This window comes from Rhinatrema bivittatum, chromosome 7 (genome assembly GCF_901001135.1).
Source record: "Rhinatrema bivittatum chromosome 7, aRhiBiv1.1, whole genome shotgun sequence".
NCBI lineage: Eukaryota > Metazoa > Chordata > Amphibia > Gymnophiona > Rhinatrematidae > Rhinatrema > Rhinatrema bivittatum.
The window spans coordinates 254,306,438-254,334,412 of NC_042621.1; the positions used below are offsets into that span (position 1 = coordinate 254,306,438).

Genomic DNA, 27,975 nt, shown 5'->3' on the forward strand with positions numbered 1-27,975 from the left:
AGCGGCGGTGGCTGCAGCGGCCGTCGCTCGGAAGCCTACGGAGAGCACAGCGCCACCTTCAGGCCTGCCTTACCGCCTGCTCGTCATCTCTGCGCCGCACAGAACTGTAACCCATCCCCGTATGCGGCTTTCTACCCGGTGGGGCCATAAAAGAATTGTTAAGTCTCTTCGAGGCTGGAACCACTCCTGAACAGCTCTTAACAAACCGTCTCTTTTCCCCAGGGTCTGGAGGTAAAGGTTATCCTTTCAGGATCTAAAGTGGTAGGGGTGACTTTTTGTTGTCAGTTATCCCTGAGGGAGGGGTACTTTTCCTCACCCGAGTGCTGTATGTGCCCACTAAAAAAACACTGGAGACAATGGATTAGGGTCCAAAATCAAAGTCTTTGCTGTTACAAAAGTCAGATGCTATATAGCACAAACTCATTCCTCAGCATGATAGAATTTTCTCTCTTTTTACAGTTCTTTCCCTCTATCTGTGCAAGTACCTCTGTTACCAGGGCAAGGCAAGCATCCACCCTCCAGGGCTTGGCCAAGCAGCATTCCCAGGTGGGCAGGGTATCCTTTAGTTGGGCAGGAAAACCCCCTTCCAAAACTGGAAAATGGTAAAAGTACTGTCTCTGCACAGCCCCAGACACAGAGTTCTCCATGCCCTGAATCCAGGGTTTCACCAAGCTTCCTACAAACTAAAGCCCAAAATATCCCCAGATGCTGACCCTACCCACCAGGGAGTGGATAAGCAGGCAGATCCCCAACCTAACTCATAAACTACCAGCAGGGTTTGCTGGAGTCCTAAGAGCAGGCCCAAAAATCCAAATTAAGAAAATCTCCGAGACACCCCCTAAACCTCCAAAAATAACTCACACTCAGGCCGATACAGAAAAACCTGCGGGTGAGCCGGCGAGTGCCCGCTCTTCCGACGCGCGCCCAGGCCATTCTCCTGGGCGCGCGATTCACTAAACCGAGGCATGCAAATGAGGGCCCGCGGTAAAAGGAGGCGCTAGGGACACTAGCACGTCCCTAGCACCTCCTTTTTGACAGAAGCGGCAGCTGTCAGTGGGTTTGACAGTCGACGCTCAATTTTTCCGGTGTCGGTTCTTGAGCCCGTTTACAGCCACGGGTTTGGAAAACGGACGCCGGCAAAATTGAGCGTCATCTTCCAACCCGCGGGCTGATTTAACTTTTTTTTTTTTACTTTTGGGGCCTCCGACTTAATATCGCTATGATATTAAGTCGGAGGGTGTACAGAAAAGCATTTTTTTTCTGCTTTTCTGTACACTTCCCCGGTACGGTCCGAAATTAACACCTGTCTTTGGCAGGTGTTAATTTCTGAAAGTAAAATGTGCAGCTTGGCTGCACATTTTACTTTCTGGATTGCGTGGGAATGACTAATAGGCCCATCAACATGCATTTGCATGTTGCGGGCACTGTTAGTTTCAGGGGGGTTGGCCACATGTTTTTGACGCGCTATTACCCCTTACTGTATAAGGGGTAAAAATAGCGTGTCGAAAACGCGCGGCCAAATGCGAGCGGACAGTGCAGTCCACCGGAGCACACTTTACTGTATCGGCCCGACTGCTCTCAGAGGATATCCACTCCAGCACCCTCAAAGGGAGGGGCTGCATTTGAATGATAACTTCCCCCATTCATTATTCTTCATTGCACTAACTGAGAAAAGGAGTTACCCAGGGCTCACTGGTAATGGAACCAGAAGGTCCATTATAGAAAAAAAGGATTAAATACAAACAGAAGAAATAGATAAGGTGATCCTTTTTTATTGGACTAACTTTCTTGACTAGCTTTTGAGAGCTAATACTCTCTTCTTTAGGCCAGAATTCTAATGAGCAAAAGATAATAAATTTTACTAGCAAATACAGAGTGGTGTGGCTGCTTTAAGTGAATCATAGAAGGCATTCCAGGGAAGGGGTGATGGGGTTTAAATGGTGACAAGCAGTATAATTTTATGGTAAATAGTGTGATAAGAAACCTAGGTCTCTGTTGAGTCCTGTTTTTGTCTGTTCCAAAGTGTCTAATCATTTTAATTTCAAAAGTCTTACGTTCCTGAATTGTTTTTAATTTTCATTGATTATCTTGATCCTAAGGTTATTATTGCAGTGGCCTGGTTATGGAACGTGCTCCCCCACAGAGCTGTCAATCTGGTCTTTCTTGTAGTGTTTGATTTTATGTCTCTGTGAATTGACTCACAACCGAAGGACAGTCTTTTATTGCCTTGGCCCTGAGATTCTGGCTCTGCTCCTCCTTGTGCTCCACCAGAGTCCTGGCAGGAGCTGCTGCTACCCTTTTTTTTTTAAAACTTTATGCAGCCTAAGCAAAGGAAGCTAGCAAATTGAGAACAGAGAGGAAAGGACCTGAGGCTGGGTGGAAGGAGGGAGAAGCTAGAAGCCAAAGGAGGATGGGGGTAGTAAGGAGGTAGAGAGAGAAAGGGGATTCAACCATACAGACTAGTTTAAAAAAAAAGTCCAAAGACTGACCCCACGGACATGGCTGGCCGCTCGCGGGATGCCCCCGTAGACTGCCGTACTCACTTCCAAAACCACCCCAAGCCTGTCATGGCACAGACACCACTCCCTCTTGCTGCTTCATGGCATGGACGTTGCCATACTCCTCACCTGCTGGCTCTCCTTAGGTGCACGCGCACCCGATACCTCCACTTTTAAAGGGGCCATGGCGCCCTTTGATGATGCCATGCACCATGCAGTACTTAAGGCTCTTCTGAATGCTGCAGTACTGCCTCAGCAACAGGTCTCCTGGTGTGCCTTTTTGTTCCAGTGCATGTTGCTAGTTTGTGTCCTGTTCCTTGCTTTGCCCTAGCTATTAGCTTGTTCATATGTTGCCCTTGTCTTATCTGTCTTGTTTCCCTTGGTCCTGTCCCTCTTGATTTGACTTCCTGGATTCTGATCCTTGACCTTCCTTGTTAGCTGCTTGTAACAGACCCTCTGCTTCAGACTCAACCTTTTTCTTGTCTGCTGCCTACCCTGACCTCTGGCTTGTTATCCATTTCTGCCTAGACCCTCACTCAGACTTGGACTCTCCTTCCTGGATTGCTCTAGGGACCCACCTAAGACCTGCTGGCCACCAGATCCCAAAGGCTCAACTTGCAGGGGAGGCGGCTGGTATAGGTGAAGCTCCAGACGGTCCTACCATGGGGCTTCTCTGCCAGCTGTTGGTGTGGGCCTAGTGGGCTTACCAATCACACCACAGCACTAAGGGTCCACTATTCCTACGAGCATTACACCCCTTCAAGGTGCACCTCAGTGACCCCCTAGAAACCCCCTGCACCTAGATTAAATTCAACCAAGGGAGAATCAGCCCGAGGACTGTTGTCCCAAGAGCCAAGATCTTCAGTGAAGGAGTAGCCTAGTGGGTAGAGCAGCAGATGGGAACCCAGGGTTCAAATCCCACTTCTGCGCCTTGTGACCTTGGACAAGTCCCTTTGCCTCTGGTACAAACTTAGGGGTAGATTTTAAGAGGCGCGCGAACAGCCTACTTTTGCTTGCGCATCAGACTCAAGCAAAAGTACGCTGGATTTTAGTAGATACGCGCGGAGCCGCGCGTATCCACTAAAATCCTGGATCGGCGCGCGCAAGGCTATCGATTTTGTATAGCCTGCGCGCGCCGAGCCGCGCTGCCTCCCCCCGTTCCTTCCAAGGCCGCTCCGAAATCGGAGCGGCCTCGGAGGGAACTTTCCTTTGCCCTCCCCTCACCTTACCCTCCCTTCCCCTACCTAACCCACCCACCCGGCCCTGTCTACACCCCCCCCTTACCTTTGTCGGGGGATTTACGCCTCCCAGAGGGAGACGTAAATCCCCGCGCGCCAGCGGGCCTGCTGCGCGCCGGGCCGCGACCTGGGGGCGGGTACGGAGGGCGCGGCCACGCCCCCGGGCCGTAGCCACGCCCCGTACCCGCCCCCAAAACGCGGCCGACACGCCCCCGAAACGCCGCGTCGACCGGGCCCGCCCCCGACACGCCCCCGACACGCCCCCTCCGAAAACCCCGGGACGTACGCGAGTCCCGGGGTCTGCGCGCGCCGGTAGGCCTATGTAAAATAGGCTTACCGGCGCGCAGGGCCCTGCTCGCCTAAATCCGCCCGGTTTTGGGCAGATTTAGGCGAGCAGGGCGCTGAAAATCCGCCCCTCAGATTGTAAGCCCTCTGAGAATAGGGAAATATTTATGGTACCTGAATGTAATCTGCCCTGAAGTGTGGAAAAGCGGAATATAGATCAAATAAATAAATGTTCACTTGGCCTAGACCAGACACCAGCTCATAGGGTTGCTGCCTAGCATCTGCTAGAGACAGAGAATACAGAGGATCCAGTAAGGGCTGATGCCAGCAAATCTGTTGCTTTGTCTCCATCTGCTGGTAGAGAAGCATAAACCCATGCATCTGAACTGGTCTGTCTGGATGAAGAGGAAGAGCACATTAAATGTTCATATGGTCACTGCTATTAATTGCGTCAGTAGCATGGGATCTTCTTAGTGTTTGGGTAATTGCAAGGTTCTTGTGGCCTGGTTTAGCCTCTGTTGGAAACAGGATGCTGGGCTTGATGGACCCTTGGTCTGACCCAGCATGGCAATTTCTTATGTTCTTATGGTCAAGGTGAACCTCAAGATGCACTGGTCCAAGGTGAACATATTGACCAAAATGAAAAAAAAAAGTTTCTTGTTTTTTTGTCAGGACATATGCCTTGATAGTTTATTACAAACATGTCAATATATGTGTTATTAAATACTACTTAATTTTCCATTTAGATGGGTTTTATTTTTTCACAGAAATCAGTGAAAAGGGAGAGGGGGGGAGAAAGAACATGTTACCATTTAAATGAACTGAAGCAGAAAAAGGGGCAATGCAGCTAAGTAACCTGAGCTGTCAGCCTGGCCAAGCCAGAGCGAGATTGAAAAGGTGATAGGACCCCTTATTGTGAAAGTGATTAAATGACCATTGAAAAGATGAGTCAGAGGGGATTTGCATGTTACAGCCCCCTCTACTACTGCTGTTAATTTACAGTGAAAATTCACTTTAAAACAGAGGCTGGCAAAATCCTAAGTTATAGAACTTTCATTGAAAAAGTCTTAAATTGCAGAATTCTGACTGAGTGAGGGATTCATGAGAAAGACGGACTGAGAACAAGTCTTATCAAACAAATAGACTCTCACCCTGACTAACAAGGAGAGTCAGAACCATTGGGGATGTAGTTCTCAGAGCAGAAAACAAAAAAAAGGGCTAGGCAGGATGGAAGAGTTGTACATATTGCCTGGGCCTTTCAGCTGAGAGAAGATGATCTCTCCAGGCTGGGTATCAGCAAATGTCTGGCCATGAGTTTAGAGAGGTGAAATCACTGAAAGCTGAGAATACTAAAGCCTGCATCACTGAGCAATAAACAAGCCATGAGCCTAATGGAGTTGTCAACCCAAACAAAGGAAAACCCTCCCACTGAGAAAGAAAATCGTGAGGTCAGCAGCAGGCAGAATTAGGTCCCTCCAGGAGGACGTGGATCCCAGCAGCAGATTGGGATGTGACATCAAGTTCCCCAGGAGGACAGGGACCTGACTGGTGGATATGGAGGCAGAGTTGGGCTGCCCAGAAGGGAGTGGACCCCAGCAGCAGACTGGGAGTCGGGTCCCCCAGGAAGGTGTGGACCCCAGCTGCAGACAGGGAGGCAGAGTCAAGTCCCCCAAGGAGACACAGACTTGTCAGTGGAGCGGACGTGGAGCAGAGGAGATGGCAGCAGTTTAAAAACCACAGACCCCCCCCCCCCCCCCCCAACCAGCAATGCCCACCGGCCCAATTGCATCTTTTTACATGGGTGAGACTTGGGATAAAAAGGGGAGGATAATAATAATACTTGATTAAGTGGGAATGCAAGAGGTCCTATTCTCTATATGGTGGTATACTGTGGGGACCAACAACCCCAAATAGCCAAATATTAAATGTTCTTGCTAGCTTGTAGAAATGTATATAGTTGCATGGCCTGGGATTAATAACCACGAGTAGATAAGTGTGCTGTTTGATATCCTGTCAGCAATGTACATAGTCATGAAGAAATGTAAATGATCATATAGTCTAATAAACCTGTATATATTTGTACTTAACTGCTAGCTTTGAAGACAGCCCCATTTGTTTTCCTGGGGTGAAGGGAGGGAAATCCCTCCCACTAAAATCTTCTTTCCCAGGTGGAGTTACCAGGCAATAAGAACATGAAGACCGACAGAGTCTGCCCTAGGGGAGCTCCTGCCAAGTCAGTCCTGGATCCAGGAACACCCTGTGAAATAAGCAGTCAAGGGGGCATTACATAGAAGTAGTGTAGTAAATAAGCTTAGTTTTTCAGGAAAAATGTGGTGACCTCTGGTCAGTCATTAAATGGTCCTAGCTCCTAGCCCTTATGTCAGCTTAGGTGGAGACATCATTCCTACAGAGGCCCTCTCCCAGAGGCTTGCCTGTGAGTGATGACCTCCTAGTCCATTAAGGGGGGTTATCCCTAGTTAGGGTATGGCAGTGTAGATTTGCTTTTGAGGGAGAAGAAGTGATTTCAGTGCGCTCTCCAAGTTAGGCCCACAACCTAGGACAGAAGAGAGAGACACTGCCCTGCCAGGTCCCCAGAAACGGACTGGAGGGTACTGTATCAGTGAACCCTTGGGCCAAGGCAAGGTTGGTCCTGCAGGTCCTTGCCATCAGCAGGCAGACCAGGAGTTAGCAGAAACCAATTAGGGCCTTCGCCTATACCAGCCCTCATTCCTCTAAGGTTGAGCTTTTGGGTTCTGGGGCTGGTAGGACTTAGATGGGGGTCTCTGCTGTAGACAGAAGGGAAGGTCCGTGGATAGCTAGGGTCATGGGCAGGTAGCAGTTAGACATATTTTGAGGAAGGAGAGGAAGGAGAGCAGAGACAGATAGGTGGAGATAGGAGGGCAATGAGGGTGGAGTCTGAGGATGAGCTGGGCAAGGAACTGAAGACAAGGAGAAGACAAACTGGATGAAAAACTGAATACAAGGCTGGAGACAAGCTAGACGAAGAATTGAAGACACGGCTGGAATGAAGACAAGATGTTGGGAAGTAACACACACTATGTAGCATAGCTGGACCTGTTGCTGAGGCATGTTGAGTTGGGAGCATTACCCTTATATAGGGCCATGGTGCTGACGATATTAATAGGAACCGTGGGGACTTTCCCGCTGTAGTCCCTTTAAATGTGGGGAAATCATGTTGGTATCCTGCTGCATGGTTTCCAGAGAAGTGCAAGCAGCGTTCCACCATTGTCAAGGAAAAGCGTGACCAGCCCAGCATCCTGCTGCATTTTCAGGGAGCAGCCTGGAGGTGAGAGCGGCGGTGCGTGGAGTTAGCCCATGGACTGCCGAGCATAAGAGAGAGAAGCAGAAGGATTTTTGCAGTTTTCTGAAGTTTTTCACAATTTTACCCTGAGCCTCCTGGCAGGTAGAATCCCCGTTCATTTGAGCTGTGTACCTCTTTGCCCAGTTCAAGAGGAAGTTGCAGTGACCCTGCAGAAAGATTTGAAGCGTTTACACCCAAAGGGAAGGAAGTATTTTTCTGTCACCTTTCCTTACCCAGAGCTGGAAGCTGTGAGGACTGCTTTCAGTAGCAGGCCTTTCCTCCTGGAAGGCTGCATCTGTCTTTTGAAGAGAAGTTCAGAGGGAGAGAAGAGGAGAAGGACATATGGAGACTCCCACTGGAATTTCCACCACTGGGACAATGGACACTGCCAGGTGGAGTGTGGGATTCAATGTGGACGTCAGGTACTGGGTTTGGGTATCCAGTCACAGTTAGGACCATACCTGGAAACTTTTGAGATCTGCTCACCCTGTAATTTCTCAAGGTTAGCGGGGAGAAGCAGGGGAAGAAGAGCACGTACAGTGACATAGCACACTTTCTCTCTTCCCTCCCCCATCAAACAACAACAGGCATGTTTTACCACCGGCCCCTGAAATACTCGTGCACAGGGCCGCTGCAAGGGTCTGTAGTGCCCTAGGCAGACCAATGTAACACCACCCACCTCCCAACCCACAGCTCCCAACCCACCCTGAGTTCAACGTGCCCCGCTTACAGTGGTAGATATAGCTACCGTCATGTTCTCCTTCTTACAGTTCTCTCCCTTTCTCTCTCTCCCTTTCTCTCTCTCCATCTTGAATGTCTGTGCTGCTGCTGAAAATTGTCATCGCGCACACCCTTCACCAAGACATAAGAACATAAGACATGGGCTAGAAGTTAACAAAGAGCAGCGAGGAAATAGAATAACGTGGCAAAGTAAGAAATAGCGCCACCCGAAGATTTTATGTTCTGCTCAGAGACCCTGTAAACCTGTCTAAATTTCCGGAGTCTCTGGGCTAAATCTGGAGAGTTCCCAGGTATAGTCGGGACATCCCAGCCCACTTGAAACACTTATAATTCCCAGCCATGGAGGATAAGCCAATTTTAAACCCCAGCCTGGAGGGGTACATCCACGGTATTAAAGATCAATTAAATCCTGGCTCATGGAAATCTAAGGACCCTGGATGTAACTGGACACTTTATTTGTTGCACCTCTTGATTATTCTGAACTCGATCAAAATAAACTGTAATTTGAATACCCATCCAGTGAGTCCAGCCTGGTTTGTAAGTATACCTGTCCCGAAGAGGCCGTGGCAACACATACACATGGGAGAATACTACTGTTTATGCCAAGAAGGTTAGCCTGCCCTTCACCCCCACACCTTGAAGACAACAGAGAAGGGATGGAGAAGAGTAGAGATAGCCCCTTTTATACATTTTTTTGTGTGCCCTTGTGTGCCCTTCCTCCAAGAAAAGGATTAAAAAAAAACCAAAAAACAGAGGGGATGGAGTTAGGGTTCTCAATGCAGTGGATAAGGGATACCAGAGTAAGGAGTCCTAGGCTCTCATTGCTGTAGGGAAGGAAAGACGGATTCTGATTGCTGAGAGGGATGGAGGAGAGGGCTTTCACTCTGGCAGCAGGATGATTGAGGAGTAGGCTGTCTTTGGTTGGCAGCCAGATGAGCTCTTCCATCCTGACTACAGCCAATCACTCCTCCTCCTCTACTCAGATGAACTGGGGCAGGAAATTACAAGACTTAAGATCTAATTTTACTGTTCTTAACTTGTTCTTTCTCTGAAATCGGCTTCTTATGGAACATGTTGACTAAAAAAGGTTCTCTCCCATTCATTACTGATTCACACTTTTTTCCCTTCTACCATGCCAGGCTCTTCCTGCCATCCCAACAACCCAGTGCTGAGAGACCAGGAAACATTTCTTCCCCACGCCATGTTGTCTGGCTCCCAGGCGCATCACCTAGCAACCGATGGGCGGGACTTCTGCCAGAGGTGACCTTTAGAAATGTTTCTATGGTAACAGATAATATAATACTGGCAGTGAAGCTGAAGGTTGTCACCCCCTCGAGCCACCAGCTAAGAGCAGCTGTCTCCACAAGTATACTCTCCCAGAGTGAATAAAAAAAAACCCAGCAGCTATTATTTAGGGTATAAAGTAACCAACTCTTTCCTTTTCCTGGCCTGGGTAAGAAAGTTTGGAGGTTTGTTCAGACAGTAGAGAAGTGAGAAGGAGGATTCCCGCATCTGCTGTGTGACAGGACACGGTGCTCACCTGCAGGCCTACCATGCCTAAAGGAAGACTTTCTAATCCTTCCACTGAAAAGGATGGCAAATGGGTAAGGGAACACTTTGATTTTAAATGCTGCAAAATGATCAGTAACTTTACAGGTCTGAGCTCCTCTTCCCTTTCTGTTGCTGAGGCTGTGGGTTTGGTGGCAGTGTATGTAGCAAAGGAGAGTTCATAGGAAAAGTCCATCTTTAGTTCATATCCACAACTCACAACAAGAAATGACAAGGCAGGCGGTGCCCATAATTCATGGTTTTGGTCCTTTATTTCCTCTGTGCCGCACCTCCACAGCACTGAGGGTGCTGGCTCAGTCCAGCTGATCATAGCTACTCCACAGTGCGCTGGTTGGCTTACAGCAATGACCACACCCACTGGCAGACATGGATAAATGCCACCTGCCCTTCCTGGGAAGTAGATGCTCCTTCTGGTCCTATTCCTGTTCCTGGCTGGCCCTCCCAGCCTCTTCACTGATGTGTTACCTCACCAGTGTGCACACTTTTGTGAGCTTTTGTGTGCTTCTGTGCTCTAACACGAGCCTGCATATGTTTGTGCAAGCTTGTATGCACCTATGTGTTTTTGCCTATGCCTGCCCGTCCCTTTGTATGGGAGCATGGGAGACAAGGCCTCACAGACAGAGCATATTAGCAAACATTACCTGGCCTTGATCGAGTTGTCTGGTCAATAGCAACCTCTACATGTGTGCCTGTGCCTCTGCTGTGTGGGTGTATGATGGGTTATATGTCTGTGTGGGTGGGAGGGGGTGCATTTGGGGGAGACTATGTGTGTGTGTGTCTCTGCCTGCCTGCACACACCTGTGTATGTGCACATGCATACCTTTATGCCTGTGCCTCTGTGTGTGTGCATCTATGTGTGTTTGCGACAGCATTTTTCAGATAGAGCATATTGTCTTTGCATATTGCAACTTCCACATGGTGGCCACAGACAGAGATGACAGTGTAACCAACACAATCGACAACTACAAACTTTTTTATATACAGTATATATGGGTTTATACATTTATAAACTGCAAAATCCAGTGTTTATTTGGTGTACAATCTAAAACATTCATAAAATTCAATACATATTTAAAACAAACACAAAACAATAATTATCTCAAACACACAGCAATTCCAGTTTCTAACTGCTTCTAAATATACCAGAAACTAATAACACAGTTATTTAAATCAGCATATTCATGAAAACAGTTCCAAAGTTTACTTTTGATGGTGTCTTACTGTTGCAGGTGTGTACCCTTAAACCAAGGTAGGGTTGACACAGCCTGCAGGGAGGAGCCCTGCAGGTCCCCACCGTCAACTGGCAGAGCTGGCTGTGGCAGAGGCCCAACTGGAGCTTCTTCACCTATACCAGCCCTCATTCCCCTTAGGTTGAGCCCTTGAGTGCCGGGGCCAGCAGGACATAGGCATAGGCCTCTGCAGTGGAGGTGAAGATTGGTTGCAGTAGTCAAGGCACAGGTCAGGTTCCAGGGCTTGCTGAATACTGGTGGGGTCAGAGGCAGACTGTGGTCAGGACAGGCAGCATTCAATCAGAGACAAAGTCCAGGCAGTAGTCAGTGGCAGGCAGAGTACAATCAGAGACAAGGTCCGAAGCTGAAGTAAAAAAAACAGAGTTCCCTGTACGTACCTGGATCAGTCCAGACAGTGGGTTATGTCCCCAATCCAGCAGATGGAGTCAGCACAAGCTTTGAGGGGGCGTATCCATATATACTACTACCCCCTCTGCAGGAGTTCAGTATCTTCTGACTCCAGCAGATGCGAGTAGGGGAATCAGGCTTCCCCTCTTTTTCCTTCTTTCTCATTTTCTTGCTTGATTATCTGGCTTGTTGCTGTCTTTTTCTTGTGGATCAAGTTTGTATCAATTTTGTACTAAGTAAAAAAAAAAAAAAAAGAATAGTAAGGCAGGGGCCTTTCAACTTCTGGGGAGTGGCTTCTCTTCCTTGTCTCTTCTCTGCGGCCTTGCTGTTTATTTCTCGTTGCAGCCAGGGGTAAGTTGGTTTTCCTTTGCAGTTTTTCCCTTCACAGCTCAGCCCCCGGTGCCCGCGAAAGCCGGTGGACCCGGCCACTTCGCTTTTACTCCCTCACCCGCGGCCATTTTACAGCTCCTCATGGGCTTCTGCGGCGCTTAGGAAAAGACGTCTGGGGCGGGTTGTGTGGCCGGGAAGGCCCCCCCGCGGCACCCTCCTCTATTTTCGGTCAGCGGGCAGTGCGGGCCGACCGGGCCCCCCCGCAGCGGCACTTTTGTGCGCGTGGGCCCCCCCCCCCCCCCCCCCGAGGCTTTTTCTCATTTTTGGAGCCGTTTTCTTGTCTCCCACAGCGATCCTGATGCTGCGGCTGTCACGCTGTGCGGCCTGCGGCGACCCGGGGTCCCGGATTTCCCGGGAGGGCATCTGCTCGCGATGCCTTCCCGGGGGGGAAGGTACCTCACAGTCCCTGACTGATTTCTCTTTTTTGCCCGGGCGGCGCGGGCCGGCCACTCCGTCATTTTTGGCGGGAACGGCGGCCATTTTACACTCTGAGCGCCCTGAGGCGCAGGCCACGAGGGAGAACGGATCCCGGGAGGATTCTACAAGCGGGGGTGCTCCCCCGATTTTGGTGCAGGAACCAAGCACCCAAAGCCAGGGAGCAGGAACCACGCCGCTCCTCGAAGCGCACCGGAGCAGGCCGGGGTTCTCTCCGGAGTTTATCCTGCTCATGCATACCGCTTATCTGCAGGGGCTGGAAGCGCCTGTGGGACCCCCCCCCCCTCCTAAGATCCCACGGATGTCGCCCTCGACGCCGGCCCCCCCCGACCCTCCGGGAGCGGGGGCCTCCCACCCTCGTCCGCTCTGCGTCCGTGGCAGTGAGGGCGGTGCCAGACCCAGCGGGACATGGACCTGACCTCCCGGATGGGGGACAAGGGGACGGCACGCAGGACGGGGATACGCCTCTTCCAGAGGGAAGAGCTGGACGACCTCATCCCGCAGATCATTCAGGAATTAGATTTGGACCTGCCACCAGACCCGCCTGCCCCAGTAGCTCCTGCAGTCGTCACTTCTTCAAAGAAGGGAGATCCAGTCCTGGCGGCACTCCGGCCGAGGGCTCGGGCCTTTCCCATTCATGACTCGTTTTTACAACTTCTCACCAGGGAATGGGACACCCCGGAGGCCTCCCTGAAGAGCAGCCGGGCCATGGAAAAGCTGTACCCGCTCCCCGAAGATTTTCTGGACCTCATCAAGGTCCCAAAGGTGGACTCCGCAGTGTCGGCGGTCACGAAGAGGACGACTATCCCAGTAACGGGAGGTGCGGCGTTGCAGGACACACAGGATCGTAAGTTGGAAGTTTTCCTTAAGCGGGTCTTCGAGGTCTCCGCACTGGGTATGCGGGCAGTGATGTGCAGTTCGCTTGCCCAGCGGGCTAGTCTCCTTTGGGTGCAACAACTCCTCACATCTCAGGTCCTGCCGGCCGATGAGGCTGCCCAGGCAGATCGACTAGAAGCCGCAGTGGCGTATGGGGCGGACGCCTCGTACGACCTCTTTTGGGTCCTCGCAAGATCCATGGTTTCGGTAGTGGCAGCACGACGGCTACTGTGGCTACGCAACTGGGCGGCTGATACGTCCTCTAAGTCCAGTCTGGGCTCTCTTCCCTTCAGGGGCAAGTTCCTCTTCGGGGAGGATTTGGACCAGATCATCAAGTCCCTGGGGGAGAACGCTGTTCATCGGCTGCCGGAGGATAGGTTTCGACCATCCAGAGCGTTTTCTTCTTCTCAGACCAGAGCCAGAGCGCAACGGCGCTACAGGGGATACAGACAGGCGGGCTCCCGGCCATCTGCCCCCAAGTCTCAGCCCTGGTCGCGCTCCTTTCACGGACGTCGGCCCGCACACACTGCTCCCGGACCCGGGAACCCCTCTACCAAGTCTTCACAATGATGCCAGTCTCGCCCACTCCCCTGTCCCCAGGATTGGGGGCCGGCTAACGTATTTCTACGCAGAGTGGGCGCGGATCACCTCGGACCAGTGGGTCCTGGATACCATAAAACACGGCTACGCATTGGAATTTGTCCGCCCCCCGCAGGGAAGGTTCATCTTTTCTCCCTGTGGCTCGGACCTCAAGAGAAGAGCGGTGCAGCTGACTCTGGACAGACTCCAGGAGATAGGCGCTATTGCACCCGTGCCCTTCGGAGAGGTGGGCTCGGGCCACTATTCCATCTATTTCGTCGTGCCAAAGAAGGACGGTTCCTTCCGGCCTATCCTAGACCTCAAGGAAGTCAACAAATCCCTTCGAGTCGTTCGGTTCCGCATGGAAACGCTCCGATCAGTGATTGCGGCGGTACATCGGGGGGAGTTCCTCGCCTCCCTGGACTTAACGGAGGCCTACCTGCACATTCCCATCCGCCCGGACCACCACCGTTTCCTCAAAATCCTGGCCCAGCATTTTCAGTTCACGGCTCTCCCGTTCGGATTGGCGACGGCGACGCGCACCTTCACCAAGATCATGGTAGTCGTGGCTGCAGCTCTCCGGAAGGAGGGCATCCTGGTTCATTCTTATCTGGACGATTGGCTAATCCGGGCGAAGTCATTCGATCATGGACGCTCAGCGGTGACTCGAGTAGTACGGTTTCTACACTCCCTGGGATGGGTAGTGAACTTCTCCAAGAGCTCCCTCATGTCCTCGCAACGCTTGGATTTTTTGGGGGCGACCTTCGACACCCTACTGGGCAAGGTTTTTCTGCGCCAGGACAAGGCTCAATCCTTGCGGGATCACACACGACGGTTCTCTGCGTTACCAGAGCCCACCTCCTGGGACTACCTACAACTCCTGGGAGTGATGGGGTCCACCATCGACCTTGTACCTTGGGTTTTCGCGCACCTCAGGACCTTACAGTGAGCGCTCCTCTCCCGTTGGAAACCAGTATTGCAGGACTACCAGATGATTCTCCCGCTCCCGCAGAATGCCAGGGACAGTCTGGGCTGGTGGTTGGATCCGCCGAACCTGGCCCGTGGCGTGTCCCTCGATATGCCAAATTGGGTGGTGGTGACTACCGATGCCAGTCTAGCAGGCTGGGGTGCAGTCTGCGATCGAAGCGCCACGTAGGGGACGTGTTCCACGGTGGAGGCGAAGTGGTCAATCAACCGTCTGGAAACCAGAGCGGTCCGGCTAGCTCTGCGACATTTCCTCCCGCTTCTTCGGAACCGGGAAGTCAGAATCCTATCGGACAACGCTACCACCGTGGCCTACATCAACCGACAAGGAGGCACGCGCAGCTCGCAGATCGCGCTCGAGGCGGCGCTGCTGATGCAATGGGCAGAGAGTCATCTCGTCCGGCTAGCGGCCTCGCACATCGCCGGGGTGGACAACGTCCAGGCGGACTTCCTCAGTCGTCAACTTCTGGACCCAGGAGAGTGGTCTCTCTCCGACAAAGCGATGCAACTTCTCGTCCATCGGTGGGGAGCCCCCCACTTGGATCTGATGGCGTCCGCTCTCAACGCCAAGGCTCCACGCTTCTTCAGTCGCCGGAGAGAGCGCGGCGCGGAGGGAGTGGATGCCCTGGTCCTTCCGTGGCCCCCACATCTTCTGCTGTACGCTTTTCCACCGTGGCCCCTGGTGGGCAGGATGCTCCGCAGAATAGAAAGCCATCAGGGGACCGTGGTCTTCGTCGCTCCAGAATGGCCCAGGCGACCCTGGTTTGCAGACCTGCTACAGCTGGTGATCGACGGGCCAATCAGGCTGGGGCACCTCCCCCAGCTCCTACATCAGGGCCCGGTATTTTTCGAGCAGGCAGAACTCTTCTGTCTTGCGGCCTGGCTTTTGAGAGGCGCCGCCTCCGGCGTCGGGGCTACCCGGAGGCGGTAGTATCCACGCTATTGCGGGCACGAAAGACATCGACGTCGGTGGCCTACGTTCGAGTCTGGAAGGTGTTCGAGCTTGGTGTACCAGCCAGGCCACAAGACCCGCTAAGGCTTCTGTACCTCAGATCCTTCAGTTTCTACAGGCGGGAGTGGAAAAAGGGCTCGCCTATAATTCACTACGGGTTCAGGTGGCCGCCCTTGGTTCGCTGTTGAGCGATGGGGGCTCTCTTCTACAGCATCCTGACATTGCTCGTTTTCTCAAGGGTGTCAAGCATATGCGTCCTCCGTTACGGGACCCTTGTCCCTCCTGGAGTCTTAACCTTGTGCTTCGCTCCCTGTCGGGACCACCGTTTGAGCCGCTGCGCAGTGCAACGATAAAGGATCTCACTCTCAAGACTGTATTTCTTGTGGCCATCTGTTCCGCTCGACGCATCTCGGAGCTGCAGGCTCTGTCGTGTAGAGAGCCCTATCTCCGTTTCTCCGACTCTGGAGTTTCGCTTCGCACCGTTCCCTCCTTCCTTCCGAAGGTGGTTTCTGCATTCCATGTGAACCAGACAGTGGAGTTGCCGTCCTTCTCCTCCTCAGAGCCGAAGTCTCTCCGTCTCTTGGATGTCAAGCGCACTCTGCGCCTCTATCTGGAGGCTACAAATGAGTTCCGGATCTCTGACCATCTCTTCGTACTCTGGTCCGGTCCTAAGAAGGGGTCTCAGGCCTCGAAGACTACCATTGCCAGATGGCTGAAGGCCGGCATTGCTGCTTCCTACATTGGGGCGGGACGGACTCCCCCACCCGGCATCGTAGCGCATTCTACACGTTCTCAGGCGGCTTCCTGGGCGGAGGCTCGCTCGGTATCCTCTCTAGAAATTTGTAGAGCAGCCACCTGGAAATCGTTACACACGTTCTCGAGGCACTATCGTCTGCACCTCGCCTCTTCAGTCTCTGGACACTTTGGCGAGCAGGTTCTCCGAGCAGGCCTCGCAGGACCCCACCCGATTTAGGGAAGCTTGGGTACATCCCACTGTCTGGACTGATCCAGGTACGTACAGGGAAAAGAAAATTATTACTTACCTGCTAATTTTCGTTCCTGTAGTACCATGGATCAGTCCAGACGCCCACCGCGTTTGGGTTCTTGATCCTGCTCAGCTCTGTACTACTTCTTACTCACAGTGTTCTGTGTCTTCACAGTCGTTTCTTTTTTGCTGTTTTTCACAGCTCCCTACAAGTTGGTAGGATGTTTGCAGTTACTTGTTGCGGTTACAATTGTTTTAATTATCATGCACTACATGATCTACTGCACACATCGGCCAAATCCATGGTTTCAGCTGTCTCAGCTCGTAGGCTCCTCTTTTGAGAAACTGGTCGGTGGATGTCTCCCCCAAGTCACAGCTAGGGTCCTTGCCCTTCAAAGACAAACTACTTTTCGGTAAAGACCTGGAAGATATGATCCAATCTCTGGGGGAGAATAAGATTTCTAATTTCTCCCTGCGGTTACGAAACCAAGAGAAGAGCGGTGCAGGACACTTTGCAATGACTTCTGCAACTAGGGGCCATTGTCTCAGTGCCTCCGGAGGCAAGAAGGAAACGCCGTTACTCCATTTACTTCATAGTGCCAAAAAAAGAGGGATCCTTTCAGCTCATTCTGGATCTAAAAAAAAAAAAAGTAAATAGATGTCTCCGGGTCCCCTGGTTTCGCATGGAGACACTCTGGTCAGTCATTGCCTCGGTGCGCAAGGGAGAGTTTCTAGCATCCTTAGACCTCACGGAAGCAGATCTTCATATAGGCATTCGGTCAGACCAACAGAGGTTTCTTCGGTTTTTGGTACTGGATCAGCATTTTCAGTTTCAGGCTCTGCCCTTCGGTCTAGCCACAGTGCCCAGGACATTCACCAAGGTGATGGTGGTGGTGGCAGCCCATCTCCGCAGGGAAAGGTTGCTGGTGCATCCTTTCTTGTACGATTGGCTGATTCAGGCAAAATCGAAAGCACTTGCCCAGGAGGCAATTCAGAGAGTACTTCAGCTCCTGCAATCGCTGGGCTGGGTGGTCAATTTCACCAAGAGCCGACTGGAGCCCACTCAGTCGTTGGAGTATTTGGGTGCTCTATTCGACACTTAGCAGGGCAGAGTTTTTCTTACCACGGAATGCATCTCCAAGATGCAAGTCCAAGTAAGAGATTTAATGCTCAAGCACCCACCCAGAGTCAGAGATTATTAACAGGTTCTCGGGTCGATGACTTCAACATTAGTACTTGTACCCTGGACCTTTGCTCATATGAGGCCTTTACAGTCCACCTTGGTTTCCTGATGGAACCCAGTCTCCGAGCTTTTTCATCTACCTTTGCCGCTTACAGAGGCAGTGTGATCCAGTCTCGACTGGTGGTTGGAGACGGACAATTTAGTGCGAGGAGTTCCTCTGGAAGTGCCCGACTGGACAGTAGTCACCACCGATGCCAGTTTCTCTGGTTGGGGAGTGGTATGCCAAGGGAAATCGGTTCAAGGACTTTGGTTTCCCATCGAATCTCTCTGGTTAATCATTCGACTGGAAACCAGGGCGGTATGGTTGGCATTGCAAGCATTCTATTCTCTCCTCCAGGGCAAGTCGGTCAGAATTCTCTCACACGATGCGACCATGGTGGCATACATCAATCGCCAAGGAAGAACCAGAAGTCAATCGGTGGCAATGGAAGCTCAACAATAGATCAGCTGGGCAGAACAAAACTTGGTAAGCATAGCAGCGTCTCACATCACCGGCATGGACAACGTGCAGGCAGACTTTATAAGTCGTCACCGTCTCGATCCCGGGGAGTAGGAATTGACGGACGCGGTTTTTCAACTCATTTGCAACTGATGGGGTATGCCCAGCATGGATCTCATGGCGACGTTTCGGAATGCCAAAGCTCCACGGTTCTATGCTCGGTGGAGAGAGATGGGAGCAGAAGGGGTAGATACCCTAGTGCTGCCTTGGCCGACAGAAGTTCTTCTGTACATCTTTCCACCTTGGCCATTGATCGGCAAAGTGCTCAGGCGGATAGAGATCCATCCAACGGAGGTCATCCTGGTAGCTCCAGAATGGCCGAGATGTCCCTGGTTCACGGACCTTCTCAATCTTGCCGTGGAAGGCCCGCTGCGGTTTCCAGTTCTCCTGGACCTGCTGCATCAAGGGCCTGTTTGTTTGGAAGAAGTCAATCGCTTCTGTCTAGTGGCATGGCTTTTGAAAGGCAGAGGTTAAGTCGCAAAGGCTGTTCTCCGGCTGTAGTAGCCACGCTCCTCCGATCACGTAAGACTTCTACCAATCTCACACATGTTAGAGTATGGAAAGTTTTTGAGACTTGATGTCTGGACTGAGAGGTCACGCCTACCCGGTCTTCGGTGTCTGTGTTTCTACAATCCGGTCTAACAGTTTGTCATGTAGTTCCCTCAGAGTGCAAGTGGCGGCGCTTGGTTGTTTGCGTGGATCCGTCCAGGGTGTAGCGATAGCCGCACATCCAGATGTAGTTCGTTTTCTTAAGGGAGAAAAACACTTGCGTCCTTCACTTCGGCATCCATATCCGTCATGGAGTCTGAATTTAGTCCTCACTGCTCTTTGTTCGGCACCTTTTGAGCCCTTGAAGAAATCGACTTTAAAAGTTCTTACCTTGAAGGTGATTTTTCTGGTGGCCATTACATCGGCTCGTAGGGTGTCGGAACTCCAGGCACTTTCATGTAAGGAACCCTTTTTGCGGATTTTGGATTCGGGAGTTTCTTTAAGGACGGTTCCATCTTTCTTGCCAAAAGTGGTTTCCTCTTTTCATGGTAACCAATCGGTTGATCTGCCGGCCTTCACGGAGTTAGACCATTTGGATCCTTTGGCTGGTGACTTGCGGAAGCTTGACGTTTGCAGAGCTTTGCTGCATTACCTAGAGGTTACCAATTAATTTTGTGTGTCTGACCATCTCTTTGTGCTGTGGAATGGTCCTAAACAAGGACAGCAGGCGTCCAAAACTACTATAGCTCGTTGGCTAAAAGAGGCTATTAGTTCAACCTATCTCCTTCGGGGTAGATCCCTTCCTACGGGTCTGTGTGCCCACTCTACTCATCCGCAAGCGGCGTCTTGGGCAGAGTGTCAGATGGTATCACCACAGGAGATATGCAGGGCGGCTACGTGGAAAACCTTGCATAATTTTGCAAGACATTACAGACTGGATGTTCAGGCTCCAGTTGTGGGAGGATTTGGAGAGGGAGTGCTTCGAGCAGGCCTCTCCAGATCCCATCCCAATTAAGGAAGCTCTGGTACATCCCAGGAGTCTGGACTGATCCGGGTACGTACAGGGAAAAGAAAATTAGTTTCTTACCTGATAATTTTCGTTCCTGTAGTACCATGGATCAGTCCAGAATCCCGCCCATCTCAGACATGAGAGAAAGGGAGAGTCCGCTCGGTTCTTATATATTATCTTATTTCAGATTGGCAGAGTTCTGAATTTTGTCCTTAAGTGGTTCTCAAGGTTCAGGTCCTGGGAGGGTTCAGTGGACCGGTTTGTTTCTTTTACTGTATATAGTTATAATGGTTTTGAGATTTCCATTCTGCTTTGACATTGAGTAATTCTGCCGGACTATAGGTGGCACCAGTCTATTTATAGGCTGAGTTTGTTTTGATAACTGCTCTGTCTCCATCTGCTAGAGGGGGGGCAAAACCCAGGAGTCTGGACTGATCCGTGGTACTACAGGAACGAAAATTATCAGGTAAGAAACTAATTTTCCTATCTTTCCCTTCCTTTTTGGCGGCATTGAATAAGGAAAACAAGTAAGTCCAAAGTGCAGCAGAGCTCCAACTCGTCCCTACTCACTGTGTGTCGTCATCTTGGATTGGCAAAAAAAACAAGATCTGAAGTTTTTTGGCATCAATGACCTTCTGCAGACAGGTCGGAAGGCAAGCTTCTATATGTCTTTTCCCCATGGCCCATGTTAGGTAGAATGAGTCAGAGGATGGAGAGACACATGAGATTGGTGTTTGTGGTCATTTTGCCCCAGGAAGCCATGTTATGCAGATCTATGGAAGCTTCTGTTAGACTCTCCTCTCTGATTACTGGTCCACAGGAATCTGCTACAACAGAGGCCTGTTCTTCATGAAGATCTGACTCGATTTTCTCTTATGGTATGGTGCTGGAGAAGGCTTGGTTGCTGAAGCGTGGATATTCCACTGCTGTAATTCCATCTTACTTTGAGTGTGAAAGTTCTCCACTTCCTTAGGCTATGTTTGGGGTTGGCGAGTGTTTGAGGTTTGGTGTGAGGAATGAGGGGTTCATCCTCGTTCAGTTAAGATCCAACTTATTTGGGATTTTTTGCAGGATGGGTTGATTAAGGGAGTGACACAATTCCTTGAAGGTACAGCTGGCAGCTTTTACCTGTTTACGAAGTCAGGTGAATGGTGAAGCCTTGTTGGCCCATCCGGATGTGGCCCGGTTCTTGAAAAGGGATGAAGCATCTATGTTCCTCCTTGTGATTACCGGTGCCCTTGTGAAGTCTTATTCTGGTTCTGCAATTTCTGGTGGGTCCCATCTTTTGACCACTGCTTAGCCTCTCCTTGAGGTTACTTTCTTGAGGATGGTGTTCTGATGGATTTCCGAGCTGCAGGCTTTGTGTTGCCGGGAACCGTTCCTGCGAGTGTATCAGGGAGCAGTCCAACTACAAACTGTTCCATCATTTTTGTTGAAGGTGGTCTTGGATTTTCACTTGAATCAATCGGTTCCCTGCTGATAACGGACAGGGAGAGAGCTGTGGATGAATATAATCTGTTACGAACCTTAGATGTTAAGAAACATATCATGAAGTATTTGGAGGTTCTAAATTTCTCAAGAAGATGGACCAGCTGTTTATACTCCATGGTGGGAGTAAACAGGGTGAGCCAGCGTTGTGGGCTATGATAGCCCACTGGATTAAGGAGGTTATCATGGTCACATATGTGGATGCTGAGCAGCTGTACCTAGTCAGGTTAGGGCTCATTCCACTAGCGCTCAGGCAATGTCATGGGCGGAGATTAGATTTGTTGTCTCCCATCGAGATTTTCCAAGCTGTGGCATGGTCCTCTTTACACACCTTTTCCAGGCAGTGCCACCTGGATGTGCAGGCCTGGGAAGATGCAGCTTTCTCGCGTAAGGTTTTGATCAGACTCTGGGCAGCCTCCTGCCCTGTTCGGGAGTAGCATTGGTACATCCCATGGGTGTGGATTAACCTATCTGAATGCTAATAAAGGAGAAATTACTACTTACCTGATAATTTCCTTTTCTTTAATGAAGATAGGTTAATCCACCTTCCTGCTCTTGGCTGCTGAATAGTGGTGCTATTGTCCTCCTGAGTGGCTGCATTTTTTGGGGATTACTGGTAAGTGTCAGGTCCAGTCTCAAGATTAGTGATATTACACTTCTTGTCTGAGCTCAATATTTTCCTGTTAACTGAGTGCTTGAATGGTTGTATATTAATAGTTATGATCATGTATTTTTTAGTTGGCCACAGTTGGCTTTTGTAGAGAATACTGGCGGGCTGATGTCAGTGCTGGGATATATATACTGTGACGTTGGCTTTGCTCAGTCGCCATCTGCTGATAGGTGCATAGCCCACTGATTTAGATTAACCTTTCTTCATTAAAGAAAAGGAAATTATCAGGTAAGTAGTAATTTCTCCTTTCTGCCTTTTGGGCTCAGTTTACAAGAAATCACATGACTTACAAGAATCCCAGATCTATTAACTTATGACATTAAATTATAATTCCAACCAATTAGAAAAATGTTATACAAACAAACCTGCTCATTGGTATATAAATTGGAGGTGGTAATCTGTGTCAATGTGCCACTCAAGCAGTCAAGAACCTGGACACAGCCAGAGGAATCACACTCAGACTCTGCTATAACTTCAGTGAGTTTTTTTTACAGTGCCACACTTAACGCAGTCAGGATTTGAAACACAAAGAATATTCTCTAATCTCAACTAACCATCACTTCTCAGAAGTCTGCCTGTTCTGCACTGTATCTCTTAGGCACTTCCCAGAAGTCTGCCTACATTCTCCCAGAGAGGTATCTGGAGTTCCTGATCCCAGATCCACGGGGCCCATCCTCTCACTGCTTGCTCAGCAACTTGTCCTCCCCTATACTGGGCATGCCCTCTAAGCACTTCGTGCAGGTAGGGACCCACCCATCTACATTCTCCCTCTAAGCAACACTTGGGGCGCTGCCTCACAGTCAATAATACTCAGAGAATGTTTCTGAATTAGTTTGCACTTTCCTAGATTATTCCATACTTTAAATGTAGATCATTCTTAAACTGCCAGTATTAAGTGTTTATTTTGGTAATCTCCAACATTTGGATGATTCAATTGCCAAATTATCTGATCCTCCCCCATGCTCAATTTCCATGTCATTCTCACCCCTCTGATCCATTTCCAGCCCTTACTTCATATGGGTGGTGGTGGTCCTGAGCCCAGCAGTGGCAGAAATTTTCAAGCTGTAGGGGAAGCTTGCAGGACATAGTCCAAATTTAGCATGGAACCAGCTGACAAGTAACAGCTCCTGGAATGATCTGCAGACAGCAGCATCAGCAATATCAGCAAAAATCAGTGTAGGGCCTATCAGTTGACATATGCTCACAGGCCCTGCAGCAGTCCCTTCCTCTTTTCCTGCACAGATTTTCTGCATGGAAACAAATGTACTGGGAGGGACTGCTGCAGAGCCTGTGAATATTCTATCTCACAGGCCCAACACTGATTTTTGCTGATATTGCTGTCACTGCTGTCTACAGGTTTTTCTATGCCAGGAGCAGCCTGGCTCTAATCCTAATTAACTGATCAAGGACAATGGGATGGTAGGCTGCTGTCCTCTATCCCCCACTCCCTCGACACACATACATGCAGGCCAATGCTATACCTTGCACTAGGTCTAGCACATGGCTTGATGTGAATCCCTAGGACCGGATGCACATAGCTAATAGTGCTCATCATATGCAAATTCCATGTAGATGAGGCTATTAGGTATTAAGCTGCAAAGTGAAAAATTGCCATGCTGCCAAGGAGCCCATTTTAACAAGGAAAATTTAACACCTGTCCGGGGGCTGGTATTAAGGTATACCACAGTTCAAGGGCTTAATTAAAAAAGACAAAATCCTGCTTTCTGTGAATCCTCCTACTAGTATCGTCGTGATACTAAGTAAGAGGAACCACAGAACGCGGAATCATGTAAAAACAAAAAGTCCCAAAAAAAATTTCTGGGTGTCCAATATACAAGCCCAATATGCACAGTCCAGGCTTTATATATTGTGGGTGTATATTGTGCCGGTAGTGGAAGAAAACGGATGTTCATATTGAGCGTTTGTTTCCTAAACCGCACTGACAGCTACCTTTCCTGGGTGCCCGATGCCAAGGAAGCATTAGGGATGCACAATTTCCCCTAGTGCCCTCTTTTTACTGCGGCAGCTCTTGTAATATTAAGTCACGCACCAATAAGAGGTGGATGGGCATGCATTAGGAGAGTGGGCACTCAACCATGAGAACCCATTTTACGCACGTTGATATTGCATCAGCCTGATACTGCGAGGGCTGCTTGGCTAGAATATATGCCACCGGGTACCAGCACTTCAGACAACTCAAGAACAAAAAAGTTTACAACAGCAAGAAGGTACAAGTCTTCTGCTGCAGGAGAAGATTAAAAAGCAGACTAGTGGCAGAGCTTTGTTTTTTTCCAAGTTTCCTCCTGTTCATTTCGGCTTACAATTCAGTCAGAACTGATGCTGAGATTTAGCACTATAGCCTTCATGTGCATCTACTCAAGGATGTTTTATCCTATTTTGTATTCCTTTCCAACTCTCCAGGGGCCATACATCAGAACTTCTTCTGAAACCCTGCATTTAATGAGCCCTAAATCCAGCCATTAGGTGTCTCAATTGTGTGATGACTGGGACTCCATCTCACAAGCTGTGAATATTTCTATTACAGCATTCTTAGACCTAGTAGGCCTAGAAAGCAGAACACTTGACTGAGGAATGAAACTCATTCTATCTAATGGCAATGAACAAAACTATCCCACTTTTCATCTCTAGGGTCTCTCATCTCCCATTCTCTAACTCTTAAATCCAGCCCTGCCACCAGACCAGCCTCGAGGGATAGGTCTTCTGCATGCATATCCACCCATACCTCTTGTGGACAGAACATTAATATAACTCAGGAGGGATCAGGGAACTATGATCCTCATATCAACCTAGCTACTTTCCCCATGTGCTCACATAATGTCAGGGAATATTACTCCAGAATCCAGTCTCTGGCCTTCACAGTCTAGATATTGAGGGGGATTTAAAGCAATCTATCAATTTCTCCAAAAAAGGTTTCTAAAATAAATAAGTGAAAGAAAATAAATACAAAGCCTTATGCTTGCTAGAAAGGAAGTCCAACAGGAGATCTTATAGATTTAAATGGAAGAGACTTGCTATCCAGGGCCAATGCAAGAGTATTTGATGCCCTAGACAAATCTTTGAAGTAACTTATTATCATCACAGCTTCGATACTGTTATTATTTGTGATAATTGTGGGTGGATCCTTGGGCTGGTGGCAGATGACCACACCCACGGGGGAAGATCCCGAGAGGGGACACCGGTCAGGCTCAGAGTTGGGAGACAGACACACACTAGATCTTTTATTAAACTGTATAGTGAACCACCAGAGGTGGCAGTAGTGAGCTGGAAGAGCCCAGCTGGGCTGTAGTCCCTCAGGCACTGGAACAGTGATACCAGGATGGCTGAGCTGTAGAGAAACTGAATATAGTGAGTAGGCAGAGTATGCAGAGTTCAGGAACAGAACCTTGATGATAACCCTCACACAATAGTCTCTTGAAGCAGCCCAGGGGCTGGAATGAAGGAGGCCCTCGAGGATCGAGTACAGGGTTCCAGTGAAAGCTCTGAGAAAGAGATGGTAACTCACTGGTGTTGTAGGCAGCAGTGACTTCCTGGCAGAAGTTGTATTCGGTAGCAGGTCCAGGAACGTGGGCCCTCAAGGAGCGAGTACCGGTTCCAGACTGCGACCTGAAAAGTAAGAGAGAGAGCGAGACCCCCGAGGAGTGGGTACCCCTGGTAAAGTCCGAGGAGGCAGAGTAGCAAGTTATGCAGAGAGTGAATCCCATCTGCAGCGATACCTGGAGGAAGCTAGGTAAACGTATGACCCTTAACCTATACCTTAACCTGAACCTTTGCTAACTCGAATAGCTAGCAAAACGAAAGACCTTAAATATCCGGTGAGGATAACGTCATCTCAGGGGGACACCCCTGAGGTTCGCGCCACAGCTGGTACTTGAGTCGGGGCTGCGCCGCGCGCACACCCTTAGGCTTCAGGAGAACATGGCGGAAGGCAGCGTCTAGCCAGTCCGGCGTGCCGGAGGAGAATGGCAAGATGACACCACAGCAGCCAAACTTCCATCAACCAAAGAGGGAGTCGCAAAAGAGGTAAGGTGGGCGAAGTGGAAACGTCGGGCAGCAACAGTCGCAACAGATACTAGAAGAGACAGATTTCTCTAGTTGAGCAATCACAATCCATAACATATCCAATGTCACTACAACAGGGAGAGCAAGAACTCCCTAATCATCTCCCTGTGATGCCGTAGCACCACTTGAGATTGCTGTTTCAAACCCCTCAAAGCTCCTCCCCCTGGATAGAAGAGTGTTGTAATTATGTGTGTTTTTGTGGATCCTTGGGTGCTGTGGAGATGACCATGCTCATGGGGAGGAACCCCGTGAGGAACCACAGCACTGGGCTAGACTGTTGTACACAAAAACACCGGAATTGGACTCTTTATTATACAGCTTGAAGATGGCCACTGGGTGGCAGTAGTGAGTTGCAGTCTCAGGGACCTCGGCAGAGGGAGCCCTTCTCTCCTGGATGACATCAGGAGGTTCCGCAGCAGGTTACCCAGCGAGGAGTTACTGTGGATGAGATGGACTGAGAAGTTAGAGTACTCACTCGGTGTTAGCTGTAGGTATGCGTTTCCACCAGATAAGTTGTAGAAGGTAAGTTGTAGAAGGTACAGGCACCGAGGCAGGGAGAGCAGGCCCTCGAGGAGCGAGTACCTGTTCCCTGAAAGGCACCTGAAATAAGGCAGAGGGCCCCCGAGGAGCGGGTACCCAAGTTAGTAGATACCCCGAAGGGTAGAGGGAGAGTTTCAAGTGGCAGCACGGAAGTGGCAGAGTAGTGCAGACAGGAACTGATTCGAGTCCTTGCCAATTCAACGAGCTAGCAAATCTGTGAAGGTAATATACCCGGATGGCGTGACGTCAGGATGAGGGAACACCCTTGAGGTTCGTGCCAAGGGTAGTTCAAAGACGTGGGTGCTGCGCGCGCACCCTAGTAGGTACCTGGGAGGAGCAATGGCGAGAGGCTGCACCATAGCCATTCTGGGGACACCAGAGTGGTCGACTTGTAGATGCTGCGGTAGCCATCTTGCCCAGGTAAGTGGGAGGAGCCGAGAATAAGGTGAGGCTAGCGGGGCGAAGCCGTCGAAGAACGATGGACGCAACAAAGAGGTAGACAACTTCAATATCCCAAACTCAACCCCAATTCCAGAAGACAGGGTATCTGATACCTGTAGTAGGCAGGGGCCTTCAGGGCTCAATAACACAGATGATATTGGAGATGCGAAGATTAAATCAACAAACTCTTGAGCCACTGAAACACTGTGTTGAAACTGAAACATTTCTAAAGCTGGCTAGGTGAGAGAGGTTGGTGCAGCAGGTTCAGAGGGGACAGCATATGTTGCGGTTCTGGCCGCGAGCACCGTGGCCAGGCCCTTACCTCCGGGCTCCCGGACCTGCTTCCGCTTCCAGAGGCCTGGTTTGCGGCCTGTTTGGCGGTGTCCCTGCTGGGGTTGTGCCGCTGCGAGGACTCACATGGACGCCCAGCTCCTAGACGCGCATGCGCACCACTTGGGCACTTTTCTAGGCTGTTTCCCGCCAGTGGTGACTCCGCCCAACTCCTGACGTCAGACGCCGCGGCCTTGATAAGCCGGTCGCGGTCATCCAGTCTTTGCCTTGCAACGGGTTAGCCTCCCGGTTTCCTGTTGCACTGTGCCCCGGAGTGACTCGCTTGGCTTTGTCACTCCGTTCCTGCCTGCCTGCTACAGTACCTGCTTGGTTCCTGCCTGCTTGCTACAGTACCTGCCTGGTTCCTGCCTGCTTGCTACAGTACCTGCTTGGTTCCAGCCTGCCTGCTACAGTTCCAGTCTGCCTGCTACAGTTCCTGCCTGGTCCCAGTACCCGAATCCTGCTACAGTTCTTGCCTGGTTCCAGTACTCAAATCCTGCTACAGTACTTGCCTGGTTCCAGTACCCGAGTCTTGCTACAGTTCCTGCCTGGTTCCAGAACCCGAACTCAGTTATGGTATTGCTACTGTCCTAGTCTGGTTCCAGTTACCTGTCCTGAGCTACAACCCGCCTAAGTCCCAGCGGCCGGGCCCCTACGGGCTCCTTCCGGGGGGGCTTCGGCTTCCAAGAGTGAAG

The 27,975-nt window shown here is 50.3% G+C and overlaps 1 protein-coding gene across 1 annotated transcript in view; it reads left to right on the forward strand.

The window, feature by feature from the left end:
• Positions 1 to 9,404: 9,404 nt before the first annotated feature.
• The window catches only part of TEX36 (testis expressed 36), a 48,561-nt gene continuing 29,990 nt past the window's right edge, over positions 9,405 to 27,975 (forward strand). The window contains exon 1 of the mRNA XM_029610053.1: positions 9,405 to 9,688. Coding sequence (XP_029465913.1) covers positions 9,638 to 9,688 — 51 coding nt within the window. The 5' untranslated portion in view covers positions 9,405 to 9,637. The remainder of the gene's footprint in view (positions 9,689 to 27,975) is intronic.